Consider the following 25,720-nt stretch of genomic DNA (forward strand, 5'->3'; position numbering starts at 1 on the left):
ATAACTTAGAAATTTTGATGAGACCTGCAAAAGTTTGTGTTAGGTATAGGTAAAATAAAAAGTAATGTTAATTAAAATGAATTTAGTTACCTCGGATAACTATTGTATAACTACTGTATATACTATATAGTACACACTAGATATCATAGTATAACCTATGGGCACGGAAACCAGCTTGAAACAAATTTGCCATTTGAAGACTAACATTAAATATGAACTTTTTTGTCCTAAAGGATCAATCCACCCAAATGAAAACTTTTCATTATACATTGAGTTTCTGGATTTGCCTCTTTCTCTACTAGAGTCTCACACTACTTTGCTGCCTTCTCCACAATGTAAAATGAATAGGGAACCCAGTATCCCTTTCACAAGGATCTGAGAACTGGCATGTAATGGTCTCATTATTGGATTCCCAAAAAAAATGATTAAATCAGCAGGTGATGTACTTTGATCATTTTGATCCCAAAAAAAATTATTATGCGATCTGTAGGCAAGCATATATACAATAAGCTTGTCAAAACATTTAGAAAATATGACAGAATAGCTGGATTTCATAAATACTGGATATAGAAGCAACAGGGACACATTTGGACAGCAGAATTGTCAGTCTGTAAGATGCACTAGATTAAGATATAGATGCATTAAACAAATTAAAATCAAACTCCAGATAACATTTATAAGCAATTCCAACAGTTATTTTTTTTTACATAAATAAATAAAACCTGATAATTGTAAGCAGCCCTTTCAGTGTTAAATGGTTTGCCTCAACACTCTTAACTACTACGCCTGCAGAACAGCTTGTTCTTTTGAAAAACAACAGACTTACTTGCAAGATCACCATGTAAAAATAAAAAAAATAAAAAAACGATTGCGGCCACCACATCTAAGAATTGGTAAGCTGTAATACAATAAATGTGTACTTTTCAGTTTAATATTGCTTTAACCCCTTGCTTACTGGCCCAATACTGACACTTCTCTCATATATGTAAAAATCTGTTTTTTCTTTGCTAGAAAATTACTTAGAACCCCCAAACATTTTATATATATATATTTTTAACAGAGGCCCTAGAGCAGTGATGGCGAACCTTGGCACCCCAGATGTTCTGGAACTACATTTCCCACAATGCTCAACTACACTGCAGAGTGCATGATCATCATGCGAAATGTAGTTTCAAAACATCTAGGGTGCCAAGGTTCGACATCACTGCCCTAGAGAATAAAATAGCTGTCACTTCAATCTGACCACTTTTATCAGTTAGCGAGTTGCCGGATGAAAAAAACAATACAGGGGTTATGGCATATTGTTGCAGCAATAACCCTGGTATTCCACGTCTGATCGAGAATGTCATTTGTCTATGGTCTGGTCGGGAAGTGGTAGAACTGAAAAATAAAAATACGCTTTATTTTATATAGGGGCCTTTAAAGGATGTTTCTCAAAGCACTTTACAAAGACAAAAGAAACAGAAACACAAAAAAATACACAGTTTAAAACAGAGGAAAAGGGGCACAATTACGTGAAAGCTTGTCTAAAGAAATACGTTTTTAGATTTGATTTGAACGAGTTTAGAGAAGATGATTACCTGCCAGTAGTATTTATCTTATGAAACCGATTGGTATTTTATCACATGGTGTCATATCCAGTGGGATGGATACAGTTGAGAGTGGAGCGACAGAAGCAAAGAAGAACAGGACATACTACAGATGTCCAGTGTTCATAACTCGCTTCATATCATAGTTTGGAATGTCTTAAATCTACATAGAAAGTTTCAGAGCAGTAAGACCTACTTCTTTAGGCCTCGTTCATACTGCAACTCTACTAAATTCCTTTATCATGGCAGGAAAAAGCTGAATTAAAAATGTGGCTAAAGCCACATATTATTTTATTTTTTTAAGTGTTTAGATGCATTCATGCATGGCAAACGCTATGATGTTCATTCATTTAATTGGCCAGAATATTAATTCATTCTGACCACTGAAATTAATAAAGGCTCCTAGTGCTTAAGCATGTTTAGACGCGTTTGCACGTGTGTAGATGCATGGGATTTTTTGCAGCAAAACGCTCCTGAACGCACTGGCCCTGAATTTTTTTTTTTATCTGACGCTGAACGTCCCAGGCTCCCAATGCCTGTAAACTCCTATCAGTTCGTGGACACCCAAGCTAACACGGGGGGGGGGGGGGGGGGGGGATGGTATTAATGCTACTCTTTTTTTCATCTACACGTGATGGATATATCCAAAACCAAAAGAACATAAATAAGTAATGAATATATTAAAGAAATAAAATGTTTGATACAAATATCATTTAAGTAAAATGTGCCAGTGCCTGAATTAAAGTACAATCTGTGACTCCATAAAAATAATATTCATTAAACAATCAAACAAGAAAGTGTGATAAGTGTGCCGCTCAGGCTCGTGTGCTAGTTGCTGCTCGCCCCTACTTGTACGGGTTTTGTCTCTCAAATAGATATCATCAGGAGGCCACAAACACAGAGAGGCATTTAGGGGCAGAAAAAAATGTCAACTGCCCTTTAAAAAGTTTTTGACACCCAGTGTGCATGAGGCGTTAAAAATTTACTTTTTGGCTTACAATCTGTCATTTAACGTAAGGGGGTGGGGGGGCAGCATAGACACACTTTACACACAACTGATTACCTGAAACCCCAGTTAAGTGGGACATCTTCACTCTCAAGTACATCATGCAAACTTCCTTTAGGGCAATATTCTGTGATAATAGCCACATTTGGAACTTCAGCACAACCACCAATAAATTTGCAAAGATTAGGATGATCAAGATCCCTACAAAAGATGAGAGGTGATGAAATCTAAACTATAAAAAAAGCCAGAGTTATGTTAGATATATCAAAATATACAATATATTACACTTTTTGTATTGAGCATCTTTTTTGATTATAGCTTTCTGCCAAATCCCAGCTGTAGTTGGCCACTAAGCAGCACAGACAATTTTCACTTTCACATTTTTTAGTGCATAAAAACCCACTGTAATGACTGTTTCATCCAGCCTGATAAAAAGGTCTTCTATTAACTTGAGGGCAATCTTCAGTGTAGCACTGCCCCCTTAGGGATTGATGTGTGTTGACTTCCCTGGGCTTTTCCCCTTCTTATCTCACAGCCAGTTACTAAGGGTTTTCACACAAACGTCTGTACTCTCACACACTCGTTTCCAATAATCAAACCAGGGGTTTGGTTTTTTTATCATTTATCGTGGGAACTTGGATAGGGGAATGTATTAGTGGGATACTTCAACTGGAACTAATTACAACTGAGGACAACTCTCACTCGGCCTCACAGGTTACATGTGGTAAAAGACTTGCTGTTTTACCATACGACACTTGCATGGGAAGAATAATACCTTTGCCTGCTCTGGCAGCAGACTTGATGAAACTGTTTATCTTCAGGACACTCACTAGAATCCCCTTTGACTAATACCCGTCCACTGACTTTATTAGCTGAAGGGGTAGCCCTCACAGGACAAGCCCCATAATACAGATCTGTACTCACTGTAGGCCAAAACAGATCCTTCCTGGCATGTATCCCTTCCAGTCAGCTCTGCAGGACATCTGGGTTGCAGCTATTCTCAGATTAAGGCTCTCAGGTTAGCAACCTAAAGCTGCATGATAGCTTCTACAGAGGAGGGGCAGCCGCCCCCTCCCTCCAGGACCGCGCTCCCCAGCTGAAGACCCTGAGCACATATGCCCTTGCATATTTACAGTCACCCAGCATGCACTGAGGCACTATGCCTGTGCTCTCATTTGTCAGGTTTCCTCCCACTGTCCAGTATGCCTCCCTTTTGTACCAGTGTGAAACATTCAGACAACATGAGCAGCACCTGAACACCATGAGTAGACCCTATCAGTGGATCCTTGCTCCCTGGTAGGCAGAGAGAATATAAATTTACCTGGCAATCTTTCTGATAAGCAGAAAGACCCACAAATGATACTCTCTTCTAGCACCTACCTAGGAGGTTGCTACATTCAGTATTATGTTAAAGTAACAAAAAAATATCTGCACGCACAAAACACAGAATTACATAACACATCTAAACTATTTCTATTCTAGCACTGGAACACGGCATACATTTACCGAATTTGCTTTACTTCCTTCCGTATAGTTTTGGAAAGGGTAAATGTCTTCTTTGGGATTTTCTTAATAGCCACTATCCTGCCATCACTAGAGAAAGGAGAATAGTGTTTTTCATTGTTTTGTTTCCTCTTACTGAGTTTTTCAGTTATACAAGCACTCAGCAGTACATTTCTTGTAGCAACTGCCAAACAATCTCACTGCAGTCTACCATCAGATTACCTAGAGAAATGTAACTTTTATCTTTATAAAGCTAGGATGATTTTTGCTTATCTTTTAACTCTTTTTTCTCTGGTTAAAAAGGTATATTGTTAAGACACAAAAGCCTAGAAAATGTGTAACACTTTAGCATAGATATGTGACAGTCTTCACTAATACACAGGTTCTATTTATTTTATTCCCTTTTATTCTCTCTGATAGATTTTTCCACCCGTCTCCTCTGTAAATCAGTTCAGCCTTTATTTAATTTTCATTCTAATTACCAGCACCCAGGTTATTCCCCTGTGGTTTCTGTAAACTCCAGCCGAAGAATTGAATAAAGTATTTATGACAATGTTTTTGGCAGTAGGTCCCAAAAAGTGGTTGTAAACCTCAGACATGAAATATGAACACATCATAGCCTTTTATAGCGTGTGGTTGTCTCAAGAGCACTAATGCTGCATACACACGATCAGACTATCCGGACTTTGCAACAGAGGTCCGCCAGACTTTGCGAACGAGCAGACATGCCCACACATGACTTTTCTGGTGGACTAGGTCTGGTGGAAAATCCACCGGATTATGGCGGGTTCCGCCGGACTTTTGAAATTAACGAACTTGCCCATACACAGAGTAAAGTCCGTTCATTTTGAACGTGGCTCCAGGTAGAGGGAACTAGCGAAGGAAGTCAATCTTGCTGCCTCTATCGGCAAGATTGACACCTCGCTAGCCCCGTCACCTGGTATGGATTTAAAGGGGAACCCCTACGCTGAAAAAACAGAGTGGGGGTCCCCCCAAAGTCCATAGCAGACCCTTATCCGAACATGCAAAGGGGTCAGGAAAGGTCAGGAAAGGGGGTGGGGACGAGCGAGCACTCCCCCCTCCCCTGGGCTGTACCAGGCCACGTGCCCTCAACATGGGGGGTGCTTTGGGGAAGGGGGGCCCTGCGGCTCCCCCACCCCAAAGCACCTTGTCTCCATGTTGATGAGTACGGCTCAGGAGGGCGGGGCGCTCAGGAGGGTTGCATGCTCACCAGGTGATGGGGCTAGCGAGGTGTCAATCTCGCCGATGGAGGTGGCAACATTGACTTCCTTCTCTGGTTCCGTCTACCTGGAGCCACGTTCAAAATGAACAGAATTTACTCCGTGTGTGGGCAAGTCCATTCATTTCAAAAGGCCGGCTGACCTCCGCCATAGTCCGGCGGATTGTCCGCCGGAAAGGTCCGGTCATGTGTGGACAAGTCCGCTTATTTGGAAAGTCCGGCGGACAATTTTGAGTCAAGACTTCTTTCAAAGTCGGACTTTTGGGAAGAAAAAGTCCTTTAGTATAGAGGATAGAGCCCTGTGCAGAAAGCTACCACATTTATGACCGCTTCCCAACATAGACATGCCCAACTATGATTATTATCCTTTCTCTGAATGCATTAGTTACTGCCATGCAAACTGGTGGTAATTCTTTAAAAATCTGCAGCAGGCATAGTGACAGATTCCTAACGTGGCAGTAGTAGGAAATAACAGAATTTTTTAGCATGTATTAGTATTATTACAGAAACTGGCGCAAATGCCTGCCTGAAATAAGTGCAGGTAGATTCAAAATGGTTGTAAACCCCGTGATACATAGACATAAAACAAATCCCCCTAAATAAGTTGGACCTGTTTATCTGCAGTCTTCTCTTCTTTACATCAGTACAAAGTCCAGAGGGTGCCAAGCTGAAGTTACACTCTTCAGAGTTTAGTAAGTAGAGCTATGAGGGCTCATTGGAGGGAAGGGACACCTGCCCCCCTCCCCCTTCACACAGCACACAGGAGCAAAGTCAAGGCCTTCAATCAGCTGGAGGTCCCTCTTTTGTCACCATTTTTTCTTGGTGTCAGGAAAACCTGTCCAAAGAGATTCAGCAGACAAAAATAACACTTATACCACATACACACGATCGGAATATCCGGCAGACTTGGTCCTGTGGACCAGAGTCCGCCGGACTATGCGCCCCTGTGTGGGTCCAGGTAGACGGAACTAGCGAAAGAAGTCAATGTTGCTGCCTCTATGGGCAAGATTGACACCTGGCTAGCCCCATCACCTGGTATAGATTTAAAGGGGAACCCCTATGCTGAAAAAACAGATTGGGGGTCCCCCCAAAGTCCATAGCAGACCCTTATCCAAACACACAACCTGGCCGGTCAGGGAAGGGGGTGGGGACGAGCGAGCGCCCCCCCCCCCTCCTGAGCTGTACCAGGCCGCGTGCCCTCAACATGGGGGGTGCTTTGGGGAAGGGGGGCCCTGTGGCTCCCCCACCCCAAAGCACCTTGTCCCCATGTGATGTATCCGAATGTCCGAATAAGAAAATAATGAATCTCAACTAATATGACAGAAATTATAGCGGATATAACGAATGAATTTGACATGATTTGGTAATTCGTTAAAGATCTAATGAAACAAAAGGTCAACTCAAATCTTAATTTACTTGATTAATTTTGTGCTGGAGGTTGGATTACTGGCAAAGTGCATTCCTGAGAATTGTGTGAGAAGGGTGTTGTATTGTATTTGAGCAGAGAAGAAGAGATATTGTCATTGTCTGTGTTAATAGATTCAATAACAAACAACTTTCCAAACTACGAATCATTATTACGACTCAATATACATACATAAATATCAAATTTCAACTAATTCGAAAGAAATTACAGTAGATATAACGAATGAATTCAACATGATTTGAGATTCAGTATAACGAATATTGACACTCTACAGAAATAACGAATTATCTGAAAACTAATCAACGTGACATAACGAATATGGCAGAATGAAAATATTGTTTCCTGTTTGTGTGATTGGCTCACTAAATGTCTGCACTAAGTTACAAATAACATTTTAGGCTTTTTTTTCCCCCATTAGGAGACATTGTTTTTTTTTATTTTATTTTCTTATAAATCATTTGTCAAAAAACTGTGTCTATGTGTTTTTTTTTCTTTTTCACACTTTTTTGGTGAATGAGTAAGCTCCCCACAACCACCACCCAGAGTTGTGGGGAAGAGGCCCTTGTCCCCATCAGCAGAGCCCCCTCATTCATCCCCTCCCCTTCCTGACCTGCTGGGCTGCTTGCTCGAATAAGTGTCTGGTATGGATTTGGGGGATCCTACACCATTTTTTTTTTATTGTGGCATGGGGTTCTCCTCCAAATCCATACCAGACCCAAAGAGCCTGGTATGGATTTGGGGGGACGCCACTCCATTTTTTTCCCAATTATTTTTGCCTGGAATTCTTTATTTTTTTTACATTCAGCTGTCAGCAGGGAACCCCGCTCATTGGTTGTTAAGGACACGATCAAAAATCACAACAAAAACGCAACACTTACGTTTCTGGTGCAACTTCATTGAAGTTTATTACACACAAAACGCAATCTGCTGTGGGAAAAAAAGTGCTTGACCTTTTTCAAAAAATTCCAGTGCCACAAAATGCTCATGTGAACTACATCCATAGGAAACCATGTTAAATGGACTGTACTGCATTTCTGCAAAACACACCAAAAAATGCACAGGTGTGAACGTAGGCTAAGTCTAAGTTTGCAGACACTCTTATTCTCCCTCATTAGTATACTGAAAGCGCAATTGTCTGGAAAGAACACAATAGAACACATAGCTTTTTGTTCAAAACAATAAAAGGTAGGGCTCATCTACAAAAAATGTTGATTCTTGTACATACATTATGCAGGGGGGATTGCTTTTTTCTCAACAAAAGTGGTGTTATACTTTATACATCTTTAGGCTTTATTGCTTTGAGAGATTTACTTCCATTGTCTTCACACTAGTAGATTGTTCCTTTAACACTGTAATTTTTATATATAACTTCACTTTTTCAAACAATCTGAGAATAGCTTGCATTAACCTGATATTGAGTGGAAAGTGAACAAGCAGTAATAAAACAAAAGTGATCCTAAAATGAATGTACGTGTGATACTTTTTAGGTATGCTGTGCATGTAAAAGAGATCAATTTCTACTATAACAATTAAAAAAGGTGAAAGTACAACCATTTAAAAAAGAGTCACACCAAAAATGTTATAATGGGCAGCAGATGACTTGCCTAATTTTGTTAGCTGGGCAAACCGCATTGGTTTGCCCAGCAGACAAAAGCACATTGCTGGAGCGAGATCAGGCTCAGGTAGGTATTAGGGGGGCTGCGGGAAGAACTGCAGACTGAAGGTTTTTACCTTCATACATAGAATGCATGAAGGTAAAAAAACCTTCAGGGGGGCATGGCTGGCAGCCGAGGAGAATGGCCACGTTGTAAGGGAGCTCCGTCCACCGCGAGTTACCGGAGCTTACAACGACATACCTGGGCGGTAGATCTCGGCGGTTTTTCCCTCAACAAGGTCGGGCAGAAGTGGAGGACATGTCCCGGAAGGAAGCTAAACGGCTAATTAGAATGACGGATTTCTACCGACAGCCTCGCAGCGTGCAGGCCCAAGATGGCGCTGGTAAGAGACACGACAGGGAGCCTGGCGGGCACACAGACAGACATTCCCCTAATATCGACCGCAAGTTTCCCCGGTCAGGTTCTTCCCCAGAGAACAAGCTCCTGTCTCCCACAGCGTCCTCCACCTCTAGTCCTGTGAAGGCTAAGCAGCCACATCTGCAAGGGGGAGAGGAGGCAGACCTCAGCAATGCCTCTCTAAACGATACCAGAGAGCTCCAGGACTCCATTCTGGAATTCCCCACCAGCAACCAGCCAGTGATTGATACTACTCTAAAGGACATGCTGGTGTCCCTCCGCAGCACGTTGCATGCTGATATAATGTCACTTGCCAATAACTTTAAAGAAGAAGTCAAAGCGGTGAGGGACAGAGTTTCTCATATAGAACATAAAATGAGCGAGTTCGCAGGCACCATTAATGAAGTCATTGATGCGCATAATGAAAGAGACGATGAGGTATCTTTCATGAAAGAAAAATTAGCAGACCTTGAAGACCGCTCGCGGAGAAATAATATAAAGATCAGAGGGATTCCAGAATCGGTCAAAACTCCAGATTTACAAGTTTACTTTCAGAAAATCATGCAGGATGCTTTGCCTGACACCTCGGAAAACGATCTTGTTATTGACCGGATCCATAGACTGCCTAAACCTAGGCACATCCCTGACCATTTGCCGAGAGACACTATAGTGCGGATTCATTTTTTCCAAACCAAAGAAAAGTTCCTTCTCCAGATGAAGAATTCGGAAAACATACCTGAGTCAGCTCATAACTTGTCCTTCTTCCCCGATTTATCGGCATTCACGATGCAAAGGAGAAGGAGCATGGCGACTATTACGAAACCTTTGAGGAATCATCGTATCCCCTACAAGTGGGCATACCCAGCTAAACTTCTGGTTTCTAAAGAAGGGAGAACAACCACCATCAAAACAGTGGAAGAAGGTATCCGCCTTCTGCGTGACTGGAGAATTCTTGCCGGGGAAGAAAATGCGCACTCCTCGGATTCATCTCCGCTCCCAGGTTCCCCTACCTGGCCGAGACCCATTTCAGAATGACTGCCCAGGTAGTCATTACATTGCTTACTCTTAGAGCTCCGGGACATGGTGGAACATGCTTTGCTCTCTTTAAGCCCTCCATTGTTTAAGGGTCAATTCCCTACAGATTCTTTTGAATCGCCTGTTTTTACGATTTTTTACTCTCTTCGTGTTTTGTTTTTGTTTCCTGTTTTTGGCTCTCTTTTGTTGCGCACTCCCACGTGCACAGTATTGATCCCCACTAAGAAGAGCATCGATAGGGGACGGACAATCTACTCACACAGGTCTATCGGGCACAACCAGTGGAGTCCAGATTAATCGGTTGACTGTTTTTTTTTCTCTTTTTTTTTGACTTTTTATTTTGTTTCTGTTTGATACCGCATTGGTATTTTCCTGTCCACAATTGCAACGGTGTAAGTAGACTGGTCTTGATATTTCTAGCCTCAAAGCAGATCTATTGGACAGTACTCTATCCTAGTGACTTGTAAAATGGGTTTTAAAATTACCTCATTTAATGTTAGAGGGCTGAATAGCCCGCAAAAGCGTGGTCTTCTCTTTAAGGAAGCGAAAAAATTGCAAAGTGACATCTTATGTCTACAAGAAACTCATCTTTGTGCTTCTAAACATCCTCAACTACAGAATAGCCATTTCCCTACTGTTTATTATTCAAACGCACAGAAGAAGCATGGAGGAGTGGCTATTTTGATTGGGAAGTCGATCTCATTTAAATGCATTCATGTTGAAAATGATCAGGCAGGAAGGTTTATTATTCTGGTAGGGGAAATCAATAACACTGTATACACCTTTGTAAATCTTTACTTGCCTAATACTAAGCAACTTTCTTTTTTGCATAAGCTGTGGAAGAGGGTCGTTGCGGTGCGCAGGGGGTACCTGGTACTGTGTGGCGATTTTAATGCCATACCTAACCAATCCTTAGACGTATCACCGAGTCCTACTGCATTCAGGGACAGGGTCACCCTTGCGCGCTTCATGTCCTCTGAAAATTTGTTCGACGTGTGGAGATGTCAACACTCCACAGAATGTGACTACTCATACTATTCGAAAGTGCACAATTCCTACTCGAGAATTGATGTTTTTCTAACTGATAAATTCCTGCTTCAAAAAATCAGCTCTTCAGTTATTCATAACATATCATGGTCAGACCATGCACCAATTTCCATCGTGGTGGAGGGGTGGCGCACGGAAACTAGGGCCAATCGATGGAAAAACGACACTTTTCTTTTTTCAAACCCGAAATTTAGTAAAGAAGTTGCCTCTGAATTGAAAGGTTTTTTTGAGATTAATGCCCGTTCTGTGTCAGACCCCTTCACCCTTTGGAACTCCCATAAAGCTTTTGTACGAGGCATTCTTATTAAAATGAGTAGCTTGGCTAGAAAACAGTCTACATTGAAGATTCAAACGCTTCTTTCCCAAATAGATCAGTTAGAGTCAGCGAATAAAGCATTACCCAATCCTGCCACGAGTTCTGAGCTTGACAACTTGCGTCATGAACTGCGTTTATTACTGATATCACAACAAGGAAAGCTCGCCTTTACTACCAGGGGAATCGTGCGGGAAAACTTCTAGCCAGACAAATAAAGGAAAGATCTGTCCAACAGAAAATTCCCTTTGTTTATCATCCAATTACGGGCTCTAAATTGTCCAACCCTAGAGATATCGCTAATGCCTTCCGGGATTATTATAGTGCCCTTTACAATTTAAAAGACGACTCAAATACCTCACAACCGTCTTCAGATGCGATTCGCTCATTCTTGGAGAGGATCTCCCTCCCCAAGATCTCCCAAGACCAATTGGACACCTTAAATGATCCTATTTCCTTAAGGGAACTGTCTAAAACAATATTAGCTATGCCGTTGAACAAATCACCTGGTCCTGACGGTTTCTCTGTGGAATATTACCGAGCATTTTACCCAATTCTAGGTCAATACCTCCTTGCAACCTTTAACAAAGCCACAGCAGACTCTTCTTTTCCAGCTGAAATGCTAGCTGCCACAATAGTTACACTACCAAAGCCAGGCAAACCTCCAGACAGACCGCAGAACTTCAGGCCTATCTCGTTACTGAACGTAGACCTGAAGGTTTTTCCAAAAATTCTGGCTAACAGATTGTCGAAAGTTATGTCCTCCTTGGTCGGAAACGACCAAGTGAGATTTATACCGGGGCGTCAAGCACCCGATGCAACTAGGAGGATTATAAATCTGATTCACGCGGCAGAAGTATGTGGGGAGCCTTCTCTGCTTCTCACGTTAGATGCAGAGAAGGCTTTTGATAGGGTCCATTGGGGATACCTGGATCAGGTGCTTGCCAAATTCGGTCTCTTGGGGACCATTAATTCGGCCATTTCAGCTCTATATTCCAATCCCACGGCTATGGTTTATACTGACGGTATGTTCTCTGACTCATTTCGCATCACCAATGGCACTCGTCAGGGGTGCCCGATGTCACCCCTGATTTTTGCTCTCCTCATGGAACCTCTGGCAGAAACGATCCGCACCCACCCTCGCATTTCCGGCATTTCGACGCCTAAACATTCACACTCCATTACACTATTTGCAGATGACGTTATTTTAACCTTAAAAAACCCTACCTCTTCCTTACAAGCAGTGCACGACACCCTTGGCGAGTTCAATAAAATTTCATACATTTTAGCAATTAAAGTTTCCGATTTCCCTACCCTTGGTCTGACAAACCCATCCAATATTTAGGAATCTTTTTGGCTTCTCCAAGCTCTAATATCTTCAAAATCAATTTTTTGCCCCTTCTATCCTCGCTACAAAAGGAACTTAATAGGCTGTCAAAGTTTTATTTGTCTTGGATGGGCAGATTGGCAGCATACAAAATGCTAATTCTTCCAAAGTTGTTATACCACTTTAGGGCCTTACCTATTCATATCCCTATGTCATTTTTTAAATCTGCCCAAGCACAGTTAAATAGGTTTGTGTGGGGGGATAAAAAACCCAGATGCTCTCATTCATATTTATTTAGAAAGAAGGACATAGGTGGCATGGGTCTTCCTATTCTTAAAGACTACTATGTGGCGAGTTTGTTGGATCAAATGAAATATTGGATAAATCCTCCAGTGGAGAAGCAGTGGGCTCTAATTGAGAGCTCTTGGCTTCTGCCTGGTACGCCACTTTCCACCTTATTAGCCGCGACCTTTGTCAATCAGACCTCTAAAACAGACTTTCCTATCATACAGCTCGTACTAGATACTTGGAGATATTTCTTAAATAGTGTCGAAGTGTCACGTCACTCTATTGACATAGATATCCCACTTACTTCTATAAGTACTTGTATTCAGGACCTGGATTTGGAACTTTGGGTGGAGAAGGGAATTTTAACGGTCTCCAGCATAGTGGAGAACGGGAGACTTATTTCATTTGCGTCGATAGTGGATAAATTTGGTGTCCCTAGTTCGGAATACTTCACTTATCTGAGAATTCGGTCCTTTTTATCTCAGTATAGGGGTACTTCTGTGGCAATCCCTCAACAAGCATGGGCGTTCTGGTCGGACAACTCGAAAATCAAAGGGGGAATTTCGCTCTTCTACAGCCTTTTACAAAGCAAAAATGTATTCAAGAAACTTCCCCCCCTGCACAAGTGGGAGACTGAACTGTGTATTCGGTTTTCAGATATACAATGGGGAAAGGCCATCAGAAACAACAGTAGATATATCAGATCAGTTACACATTGGGAAGTTTCCCAAAAAATATTACTTAGATGGTACTACACGCCCTTTATCACAGCAAAATTTGCCCAAGGTAGTTCCAATACATGCTGGAGAGGTTGTGGAAGAGTTGGGACACTTCTTCACATGATATGGGAATGCCCTCACCTCAGGAGTTTCTGGCGGGGGGTATTTGCCCTGATTGCTAGGGTTACTGGCATTCTTAGAACAGGTTCACCTGCAATGGCAATTTTAAATTTAGACATAGATCAGTACCCGCCCCACTTTAGAATGATAGTGGTTCAGATACTATCCACAGCCAGGCTTTTGGTAGCTAAACATTGGAAATCTTCTTGTACCCCCAATGTAGGAGAATTAGTCAGAAGAGTTGATGAGATATTCAAATACGAGCAAATTATGGCCAACATGGAAGGTAAATACTTGCGTTTCTGTGCACAGTGGGCCCCATGGACAGACATCAGGAAAATATTTTAAGTTGTTTTTCATACATTCTGTTCTTGTTCTGATACGGTGTAATTGACATCACCGTTAACTGTTTGTTTTCGTTTATTATATTCATTTTTTGCAACTGTATTAATATAGGTAAAATGTGAGGCTTGCAAACCCTCTGGTTCTCAGTGGATTGATTTATGTACTCTTACTAACTAGTTGGAGACTATAAGTTGTAAAGGAACTACTTGTGAATGTTGTTTGACTGTCAGTTTCTTCTGTGTACCATGCCAGCCTTTCAATAAAAAAATATTCTTAAAAAAAAAACCTTCAACCTTCATAACCACTACTTTAAAGACCTAGCCTGAACTTTTTAGTGACGGAGGTAGAAGTAAAGGGTTAGAAACTGTTTGTGTATCTGTTGGAGATTTGCCTTCATTTTATGTCCTTGTAATGCCCAATTACCCCCGATAAACAGAGTATAAGGTAGGGGAGATCTACCCTACACAGAGAAATGTACACTAGTAAAAACTTTACAAAGGATCATTCATCTCACTCTACTAAAAATGTGATTTATTACTTTTTGTGTCTCTATTGGACCGTTATGTCATGTTCCAGTGGCAAGATGTACTCCAGGTTAAGTAATTAAGATGAACTAACATGCACTAGGGACTACTCTTAAAATATGTCTATTTAATAAATGCCATATAGCAGCTAAGAAAGACTGAACCATAATAACCTGGGTTAGTTATAGCGCCGTCAATCTATCGGGGGGTCTCAAACTGGTGGTTCTCCAGCTAATGCAGAACTACAAGTCCCATCATGCCTTTGCCTGAAGGAGTCATGCTTGTAAGGCCTCATGGGACTTGTCATTTCGCAACACCTGGAGGGCCACCAGTTTGAGACACCTGCAGAGTAGATAATTGTCTGTAAGGAAATGGACATCTCTCTCCCCGCTGATTTAAATCCTGTTTTATTGTGTATTTGGCATGGCAGTATAGGATAAAGAAGGTGAACCAAATGTTAAGGATGAAAACAATAAGCAGTTATTTCAGAGATATGTATTTTGTATGGGTTTGTGTGCTGGAGCCAAGTCCTACATGCTAAACGATTGTACTTGTGCTAGATTTTTAATAATGAATGATGACTTGGTATAAACAGAAGTGAAAGGTGTGGACGTTAGTAGGTGCAGAGATATCATGTTATTATATAATTCTACTGACATAAATAATGGCTTAGAGGGCATGTGAACAGTAGAACAACATGTCAGCTGTGGAAGGTGGTGATGTATTGTATGAGGCATGCAGTAAATCAATTCTGCAGACTTTTTTGTACTTGCACTCTACCCTATACTTCAGCATTGCACCATCTACTTCAGTTTTTCAGCTGCATACATTTCTATCCTACTTTAGATTTGCTACTAGAAATGCAAACAAGAATCTCCAATAGGTATATAAGTGGCAGTTTGGGAAATACTTCCAGAATGATCATCATGATGAATGATCTACATTTCAATATATTGCCTTTTTTCAGATGCAAGGTAAACGTTGTTTGGTATAATGGCACCTAATACAGTGTATTAATACCATAACCTTTAGTAAAAGCATCCTTAGCTCATAAAATGTTTGCTATCTGTAGCTAAAAAGAGCAGATGCTAGTTTCCTGGCTATATTGCTGACCTCCTTGCTTCAATACTTTCAGTCAGTGATGTAAAAAAAAGTATGTAGAGAAGGTTTTCTTTCAGACTTGTTTTGTTCGTGATCATTTAATCAAGCATATGATAATACACGTATATTATATAGGGCCTAAAATAATAATTTTAGTGGACAGAGCTAGGGGAGATACAGTAAATGATAACGAAATTCTGGTTACTTTAAACACACCTAATGAGCAATGCAAAAGCCGTGCTCATTATTACAAGTATAGCATTGATACTTATATATACTGCAACAATAAATATAACAAAGTAAAAATGTAGCTCATTTTAAATTATATACATCTGGTATTATAAATCCAAATTCATATTTGATCCAGTGCATTTTATCTTTCTGTGTGCCAAACAACATTGTTTCCTGGTGTATGCAATTATTTACATTTAAATGACTAAAAACGTCAGGATAATTCTGTATGGAAACAAAGGTATATCAGATTTAACAAAACAAATAACTGAGCAAAAAGGAAAGAGATTTCAGTTGAATTTCTGTAGAGAACTGGAGAGAGAAAAAAAAAAGATTGATAAGGACATACTATCTGCCAGTCTTGGTGAAGAATTGCTGTCTGGAAGTGCTGACAGCCCCTGTGCAGGAACTCAGTGTAGTGATACAACTGCCATTAGAGGCGCTGGCAGCTTGGAGTGTACTTCCTGTAGGATTCCGAGCTGTCGAATGATCTGAAGATAGGAAATACTGTTTTCAGATTAGCATCCCAAGAAAAGCACTTACAAAAGTCAGACAGTTTTTTCCACAACACACACACACATTATATATATCTATATTTATATACATATATATATATATATATATATATATATATATATACACAGTACAGACCAAAAGTTTGGACACACCTTCTCATTCAAAGAGATTTCTTTATTTTCATGACTATGAAAATTGTAGATTCACACTGAAGGCATCAAAACTATGAATTAACACATGTGGAATTATATACTGAACAAAAAAGTGTGAAACAACTGAAAATATGTCTTATATTCTATATTCTTCAAAGTAGCCACCTTTTGCTTTGATTACTGCTCCGCACACTCTTGGCATTCTGTTGATAAGCTTCAAGAGGTAGTCACCTGAAATGGCTTTCCAACAGTCTTGAAGGAGTTCCCAGAGATGCTTAGCACTTGTTGGCCCTTTTGCCTTCACTCTGTGGTCCAGCTCACCCCAAACCATCTCGATTGGGTTCAGGTCTGGTGACTGTGGACCCTATCACTCTCCTTCTTGGTCAAATAGCCCTTACACAGCTTGGAGGTGTGTTTGGGGTCATTGTCCTGTTGAAAAATAAATGATGGTCCAACTAAACGCAAACCGGATGGAATAGCATGCCGCTGCAAGATGCTGTGGTAGCCATGCTGGTTCAATATGCCTTAAATTTTGAATAAATCCCCAACAGTGTCACCAGCAAAGCACCCCCACACCATCACACCTCCTCCTCCATGCTTCACGGTGGGAACCAGGCATGTAGAGTCCATCCGTTCACCTCTTCTGCGTTGCACACAGACACAGTGGTTGGAACCAAAGATCTCAAACTTGGACTCATCAGACCAAAGCACAGATTTCCACTGGTCTAATGTCCATTCCTTGTGTTCTTTAGCCCAAACAAGTCTCTTCTGCTTGTTGCCTGTCCTCAGCAGTCGTTTCCTAGCAGCTATTTTACCATGAAGGCCTGATTCCACAGTCTCCTCTTAACAGTTGTCCTAGAGATGTGTCTGCTGCTAGAACTCTGTGTGGCATTGACCTGTTCTCTAATCTGAGCTGCTGTTAACCTGCGATTTCTGAGGCTGGTGACTCGGACGAACTTATCGTCCGCAGCAGAGGTGACTCTTGGTCTTCCTTTCCTGGGGCGGTCCTCATATGAGCCAGTTTCTTTGTAGCGCTTGATGGTTTTTGCCACTGCACTTTAAAAGTTTTCCCAATTGTTCGGACTGACTGGCCTTCATTTCTTAAAGTAATGATGGCCACTCGTTTTTCTTTACTTAGCTGCTTTTTTCTTGCCATAATACAAATTCTAACAGTCTATTCGGTAGGACTATCAACTGTGTGCTGTATCCACCTCCTGCACAACACAACTGATGGTCCCAACCCTATTTATAAGGCTTGAAATCCCACTTATTAAACCTGACAGGGCACACCTGTGAAGTGAAAACCATTTCAGGTGACTACCTCTTTAAGCTCATCAACAGAATGCCAAGAGTGTGCGGAGCAGTAATCAAAGCAAAAGGTGGCTACTTTGAAGACCCTAGAATATAAGGCCGCGTACACACGGGCGGACTGTCTGTCCAACTTAGTCCGCTGAAACACATTTCAGCGGACAGTCCGCTCGTGTGTGGGCTTCAGCAGACTTTTTCAGCGGACAGTCTGGCGGACTAAGTCTTTCCGAATGTTGGAAATACTGTCCGCTGGACTCGCATTTCGGCGGACAATCCGCCCGTGTGTGTGCCAGTCCGCCGTACTTTTGAAATGAGCGGACTTTTCCCGCCCGGAGAAAAGTCCGCTCATTTCGAGCGGGTATCCAGGTAGGCGGGGCCCGCGACGGAGACGTTGCTGGCCCCGCCGCCTGGTATGGACTTAAAGGGGAACCCCAACGCCGAAAAAAATCGGCGTGGGGCTCCACCCCAAGTCCACAACAGACCCTTGTCCGAGCACGCTACCCAGCCGGCCAGGAAAGGGGGGCGAGCGAGCGCCCCCCTCCTGAGCCGTACCAGGCCGCGTGCCCTCAACATGGGGGGGTGCCTTGGGGAAGGGGGGGCCGCGCGGCCCCACCACCCCAAAGCACCTTGTCCCCATGTTGATGAGGACAAGGGCCTCTTCCCGACAACCCTGGCCGTTGGTTGTCGGGGTCTGCGGGCGGGGGGCTTATCGGAATCCGGGAGCCCCCTTTAATAAGGGGGCCCCCGGATACCGGCCCCCCACCCTATGTGAATGAGTATGGGGTACAATGTACCCCTACCCATTCACCTGTGAAAAAAAGGACAAAAAAAACACAACACAGGGTTAAAATATTTTATTGCACAGCTCCGGGGGTCTTCCGTCTTCGGGGGTCTTCTCGCCGGACTCCTCCGCTATCTTCTTGTAGCTCTTTTGCTAGCGGAGGAGTCCGGCTTTCTTCCCTGCCACCGGCCTCTTCTCCCGACTTCGGGGGTCTTGTCCCCCTCTTCGGTTCTTCTGCCGGGCCACCGCGCCTTCTTATAGCTCTTTTACAGGCGGTGGCCCGGTCTTCTGTCGCCGCCGTCACCGCCGCCTTCCGTTCTTCTTCTTCTTCTTCTTCTTCTTCCCCAGGAGATGTTGCCTCGACGATCTCTCTGGCCGGAATGCCAGAGCCGCGCTGCGCGGCCACTTATATAGTGACAATGGGGCGGTGTCACATGGCTTTATGTCACATGGATTGGTCACATGGGTTGATGTCACATGGGGACTATGACATCGTAAGGGGGCGGGGTCACCATGTGACACCAACCCATGTGACATAAAGCCATGTGACACCGCCCCATTGTCACTATATAAGTGGCCGCGCAGCGCGGCTCTGGCATTCCGGCCGGAGAGATCGTCGAGGCAACATCTCCTGGGGAAGAAGAAGAAGAAGAAGAAGAAGAACGGAAGGCGGCGGCGATGGCGGTGACAGAAGACCGGGCCACCGCCTGTAAAAGAGCTATAAAAAGGCGCGATGGCCCGGCAGAAGAACCGAAGAGGGGGACAAGACCCCCGAAGTCGGGAGAAGAGGCCGGCGGCGGGGAAGAAAGCCGGACTCCTCCGCTAGCAAAAGAGCTACAAGAAGATAGCGGAGGAGTCCGGCGAGAAGACCCCCGAAGACGGAAGACCCCCGGAGCTGTGCAATAAAATATTTTAACCCTGTGTTGTGTTTTTTTTGTCCTTTTTTTCACAGGTGAATGGGTAAGGGTACATTGTACCCCATACTCATTCACATAGGGTGGGGGGCCGGTATCCGGGGGCCCCCTTATTAAAGGGGGCTCCCGGATTCCGATAAGCCCCCCGCCCGCAGACCCCGACAACCAACGGCCAGGGTTGTCGGGAAGAGGCCCTTGTCCTCATCAACATGGGGACAAGGTGCTTTGGGGTGGGGGGGCCGCGCGGCCCCCCCTTCCCCAAGGCACCCCCCCATGTTGAGGGCACGCGGCCTGGTACGGCTCAGGAGGGGGGGCGCTCGCTCGCCCCCCTTTCCTGGCCGGCCGGGTAGCGCGCTCGGACAAGGGTCTGTTGTGGACTTGGGGGGGACCCCCATGCCGATTTTTTTCGGCATTGGGGTTCCCCTTTAAGTCCATACCAGGCGGCGGGGCCAGCGACGTCTCCGTCGCGGGCCCCGCCTACCTGGATACCCGCTCGAAATGAGCGGACTTTCCTCCGCGTGTGTGGGCGAGTCCGTTCATTTCAAAAGTAGGGCGGATAGTATGGCGGACTTAGTCTGCCGTATTAGTCCGCTCAAAAAGTGCCGTGTGTGGGCAAGTCCGTTCATTCGAAAGTATGACGGACTGTCCGTCGGATTGTCTGACGGACTAAGTTGGCCAGACAGTCCGCCACGTGTGTACGCGGCCTTAGACATATTTTCAGTTGTTTCACACTTTTTTGTTCAGTATATAATTCCACATGTGTTAATTCATAGTTTTGATGCCTTCAGTGTGAATCTACAATTTTCATAGTCATGAAAATAAAGAAAACTCTTTGAATGAGAAGGTGTGTCCAAACTTTTGGTCTGTACTGTATATATATATATATATATATATATATATATATATATATATATATAATATAACAATTACTATACAGGAGTTCTATAGAGCTGACAGTTTGCACAGCATTTTACATTATAAAGGGAGATAGTACAACTACAATACAGAAGGAATAGGAAGGCCCTGCTCATGAAGTTTACAATCTAAAGTAAGGAGGAGGTGGGACAAAAAATAATAGCTGCAGGGGATGATCTGATGGAGGTGGCAGAAGTACAGTTTTTCGGTGGAAGTGGGATAGGCTTCCCTGAATAAATGAGTTTTCAAAGATCGCCAAGGGTAGACAGGGTGGGAGCTAACTAAACATAGTGAGGTACGGAGATCCAGAGGAAGGGAGGGGTCTTGGAGGCAAGCATGGGAGGAGGTAACAAGGGAGCTAGAGAGTAAGATGTCTTGGGTAATGCAGAGAGGATGATTTGGGCAATATCTGCAGATGAGGTTGGCACAGTTGCTGGGGGCAGTGTTGAGGGATGGCTTTGTATGTTGTGGTTTGTATTTATAATTTTATATGTTGGGCTAGTGGAAACCAGTGAAGGGATTGGCAGAGAGGAACAGCAGCTATGGATCGGTTAGTGAGGTGTGAGTTAGGGCCCCCCCGATACCACTTTCTCCTCATGTGAATGAATAATGCCGTGTACACACGACCGGACTTTCCGGCAGACTAGGTCCGTAGGAATCAGTCCATTGGACAAAATCCGATCGTGTGTGGGCTAATCTAATCGGTTTTCATAAAAAAATCCGATGGACCTAGAAATAGAACATGTTTCCAATCTGTCCTTATCGGGAAAACCGTTCATCTGTATTCTGGTCCGACAGACCAAATACCACGCAAGGGAAGCTATTGGCTACTGGCTATTGAACTTCCTTTTTTTAGTCCTGTCTTACGTCATCACATTCAAAATGAACAGACTTTGGAACGGACTTAGTCCCTTCATGTGTGACAAAGTCCATTCGTTAGGAAGACCGTCGGACCTAGTCTGCCAGAAAGTCCGGTCGTGTCTACGTGGCATAACAGTAAGAAAACACTAAGAAAAAATAAAAATAAAATAAAATTTCCCTCCTTTTATTAATAATTAACAAAAAAGCAAAATAATAAAAAAAATGTCTATCAATGTACATCTATCTCTCAATCATGTCGCCCACTAATGTAGATTTACATCAATCACAATGACTGACACCCACTGAAAGAAGAAAAGCTAGCCAACACAATCTTACCCCAATGACTGGTTTGTCAATTCTGACATTTGTGGATGAGAGTGACATCCTTGACCAAATATGACAAGCATCATGATTGATATGGATATACATAGCTGGATGATGTGATTGACAATTTTTTCTAACTTAATAAGAGTAATGTCAAAAACGTTTTTTTTTCTTTAATATTTGTTTAGATTTTTTTTTTTTTTTTTACTATGTACCCTTTATTCATTCACAAGAGAGAGTGGTATCAGTGGGACACCTGTATTGTTAAAGGGGGCTTCCAATAAGCTCTCCCCCAGCCTGGCTGGCAGACCTCCACAGCCACTGGACCAGGGTTGTGGGGAAGAGGCCCTTGTTCTCATCAACATGGCGACATGGTGCTTTTTCAAGGGATGTGGCCTTTTTATGGTTCTTTTTTCATCCTTATTTTGAATGGGGTGCCCCCTTACACTCACACCAGACCCAAAGGGAGTGGTAGGGAATTTGGAGAAGACCTCACACATCGTTGAGTTTTTTTTCTTTTTGTGTGGGGTCCCCTGTAATTTTTCTGGCAATTTAGACAATATGTGTTCTCGGTTAATGTCAGTGTTTCTGTAGTAGTGTGTAGTAGAACTAGAATTGCTATTCCGAACAAAAACTGTTTTAAAAAAAAAATTGCATTGGTACATGCACCCCAGGGCAGGGTTCAACCCCCCCCCCCCCCGTACTATTTGTTTGACAATCCCTTGCCTATTAGCCTAGTAAAAAGCCAAATCTTATTTTTATTATTTGGCTACCATTGACTTCAACAAGGGTTCTGATTCGACACCAGACTTTACCTGAGCCCTGAAGTGTTTGGATCATCACTACTGTAAGCTTTTATTTTCCACTCAAATTCTCATCCACACTACTCTTCTATATCTTTCCCCCATCTGCATTCTCCAAGATTATCCAAGCCGCTAACACTCGGGTAACAGGTTCCTTGTCTAATTGCAAGAGAAACATTAGACCACCTTTTATGCATCTATACCTATATTACATCTACCCCGTAACTTTTCCCCATCAGCTCATTTTATTCTCCCTTCCTTTATTTCACTCACTTGCTCACAGTAAGCCAAACCCACTTTTCTCCCTTTGCATTCTGCTTGTAGATGTTCCCTCACTCTCATTTCTTCTGGTGGGCTCTAGATACTGTACCTTATTCCAGAACTGACAGCAGCAATGGATGTAGTTGAGCTATCCGGACAGGTGAACATCATGTGCAATGTACCTCAATTGCTTATATGTGACTCTGGAGCGCTCATCCAGGGGTTTAAGAGGATGGATTGGCTTCTACAGAGTACATATTGCAATAAATGCTTTTTACTATAAAGGTTAGAGAGATCAAATAGGTCATCAATATGTCATGGTTATTTATGTATGATTTTTTGAAGCAATACATTTGACACCTCGGATTTGATGAGCATGCTACTACAAAAACCATTAACAGCATTAGCATGAGCTACCACAACATGATTTTGATGACATGTCATTGTAATTCCTATGGCCTGCTTCTCCTCATAAAAGGCAAGGATGTTGATGTGTGTGCAAGTGCATTATCAATGAAAACAGATACAGGCTGCTGTGCTGACTAAGATCATTTATGGAGATATAAAAGGTCACATGCAAACGACAGTATTACATATAAAGAATGCATTTAAAATCGGGGCAAAGAAATGTCAAAGGGGCAAAGAAGTATTAGCATGTTCTGACTTCATACCTTGTTTTATATCATTGTACTTGATGATCCAACTTTCATCCCAAAACATTTTTTGCCTTTGGTAATGAAACCACTATATAACGTAAGCAATATGAAGAGAATAAAAAGTGTTATATTAAATGAAAGCAGAGAAACTAATCTTAATCATACTTTTTCCAATTTCATTGTTGTTCTTATAAGTTTAGGAGCACAAAATATTTTGTTTAGCAAGATCCCAAAATACATTTTATCTAGACAATCTAATTGCCAGTTGGGTCTATCAAGGACATAACTGCTGTTAATACCTCCGATCCCCAAACACATGTATCACTACTAACATCTACAGCATACACATTTGTTAACATACTGTATACAAAGAGCACGACTGACTATTTTAGCTAATAAATGAGTTATTGTGGGCCATTGCATCACCAGTTCACCTAAATATAGTGTGTCTGGTCTTCATTGGAAGGCATTGGTTGGGCTGCTTCTGAAGTGTTTCTGAAATCAAGTTTTCTCTTTCACTTTTGGATAGAGTAGTGAGGAGTGAGAACTACTGTCAGGCTTCCCTGGTGAACATTGTGGCTTGACCTAAAAAGGGGGAAAAACTAATATTTTGAGGGGAAATGCTTCAATAGGGACACCTGATCCACTGACAACTGAAGAAATATCCTGTCACTTCCTGATGGCTCTACGGGAGAGTTAGTGAATGGATCATACAATACCCCCATCCCAACCATCCCAGATTCCATGAGACTGTTCTGGGGTTGAACTCTCGGCTCTAGCATGTGCACTTACTGGGTGAACAAGTGAAATCCCCTCTGATACTATGTACAAAGTTCTAGCACTGACATCCTCACATGTTTTAATCCCTGGATGTGCCGCTACCTTTCTCTTTTTCCACGGGCTACTTTGGCTGCGGACCAGGCAAGCACCCTGGGTTTTTACAGTGGTATGTGAGATCTCGCAGGCTGCTTAGAAGCGGTGTGTACCCAGTTCTTTCTACCAATGGATTGTTCTCCTGCCCACCACTATGCAAAATTCCAAAGGTGACGTAACAAAATAATCTTAAGCCTCAGTAACCCTACATTGTGCACTCATTCTTGTAGATAGCAAGGTGTAAGTACCACTGACAACCAATAACTAGTGGATAATTTTTGATAATTTTTGAAGGCTACGTACAATTATTTATGGGAATGTTTTTAAAAGGTCACTGATCATTGGTGAATTAGGGGAGTTTTTTTTAAAGGTTTTTAACAACAATGGAGGGATTTTTTTCTTTCTTTAATGCATTTTTATTCCATGCATTTTGCAAGGTACAAAAATACAAACATTACCTTACGGATGCCGAAAGATGGATGTGCCCTCAAGCATTGTCATGGGCCAGCTCGTCTCAGTTAAGTTATATATAGACAGTAAAAGAGCCACTCCTGACAGGCAGGCCCTGCCAAGTAGAACAATACCTTTCCAAAGGTGTAAAGCTCAGTAATTATAATTACCAAGTTACAACACTCGTGACTTGACTACCCTGCTATACTGAAAGGTGGGGTGCTATAGTGTCATATAATGTTCCCTATTGCTGCTATGGCCTCCACATTGGCATCCATGTTAAAATGAAAATAAGAAAAAGGGAAACATAGAGGGAAGATAGAAAAAGGGAGAAAAAAAGACGATGGGTCCCCTCAACCCAGGCTGACAGAATATTTTTTTTATTTTTTTGGGCATAGTCACTCAAGGCATAACTCTGAACAGTCCCTTTTAACAGTCCGGAAAACATCACATGACATAAAGCTACATGGGTAGTCTTGAAATGGACTCCCTCAGTGTGCTCTGAACTTCCACACTGGTCTGAGATCTAAAGGGATTACGAAGAGGGGAGGTGATGATCTGAAGTGGGGCTAATCTGAAGCCATAAGTAGGGGTGATCTGGGGTCTGAAGTAAAGTTTAAGTGGCACTGGTCTGAAGAGAATTTTAAATGGAGTGCTGATCCTGGTGCATGGTAGTTTAAGGAGGGTGGGAGAAATTTTACATGTAGAGGTTTAAAGGGGCTGATCTGAGGTCTTAAAAGGACTTTAAGGGGGGCTGCACTCTATATGCTGCCCTGTATGCTACATACTTCTGACCAGAGTATTTATTTCCTCTGCAGTTACTAAGTAGCCCTTAAGTGTATTATTTAGGTTTCTCTTTAGGGCAGGATCAGACAGAAAATCCTATGTAATGGAAGAGTTTTTATAAATTAAATTTTGTCCTGAGGTTTATTTGTATCTGTAAGACTTGGCACAGTAATTATAGAACATTTTGTGGATACAAGGACTGTGGCAGCTTTTTGCATTATCCCTTCTCCAGCTTGTGCCTCAATATGAAAGTCTAAAGTTTGGAGGTATGGCATCAGGGGTCAAGTCCTGGGG

General features: G+C 42.5%; 1 protein-coding gene across 1 annotated transcript in view; it reads right to left on the bottom strand.

Moving 5' to 3' along the window:
- Window positions 1–25,720, bottom strand: part of LOC143975852 (atrial natriuretic peptide receptor 1-like) — a 294,297-nt gene that overhangs the window by 194,841 nt on the left and 73,736 nt on the right. Inside the window, exons 8-11 of the mRNA XM_077478411.1 lie at window positions 23,333–23,405; window positions 16,176–16,317; window positions 4,102–4,188; window positions 2,653–2,796 (exon numbers count right to left, since the gene is read on the bottom strand). Of these exons, the coding sequence (XP_077334537.1) occupies window positions 2,653–2,796; window positions 4,102–4,188; window positions 16,176–16,317; window positions 23,333–23,405 (446 nt within the window). The remainder of the gene's footprint in view (window positions 1–2,652; window positions 2,797–4,101; window positions 4,189–16,175; window positions 16,318–23,332; window positions 23,406–25,720) is intronic.

This window comes from Lithobates pipiens, unplaced genomic scaffold (assembly GCF_037356315.1).
Source record: "Lithobates pipiens isolate NorthernLeopardFrog02 unplaced genomic scaffold, aLitPip1_a1.2 Scaffold_13, whole genome shotgun sequence".
NCBI lineage: Eukaryota > Metazoa > Chordata > Amphibia > Anura > Ranidae > Lithobates > Lithobates pipiens.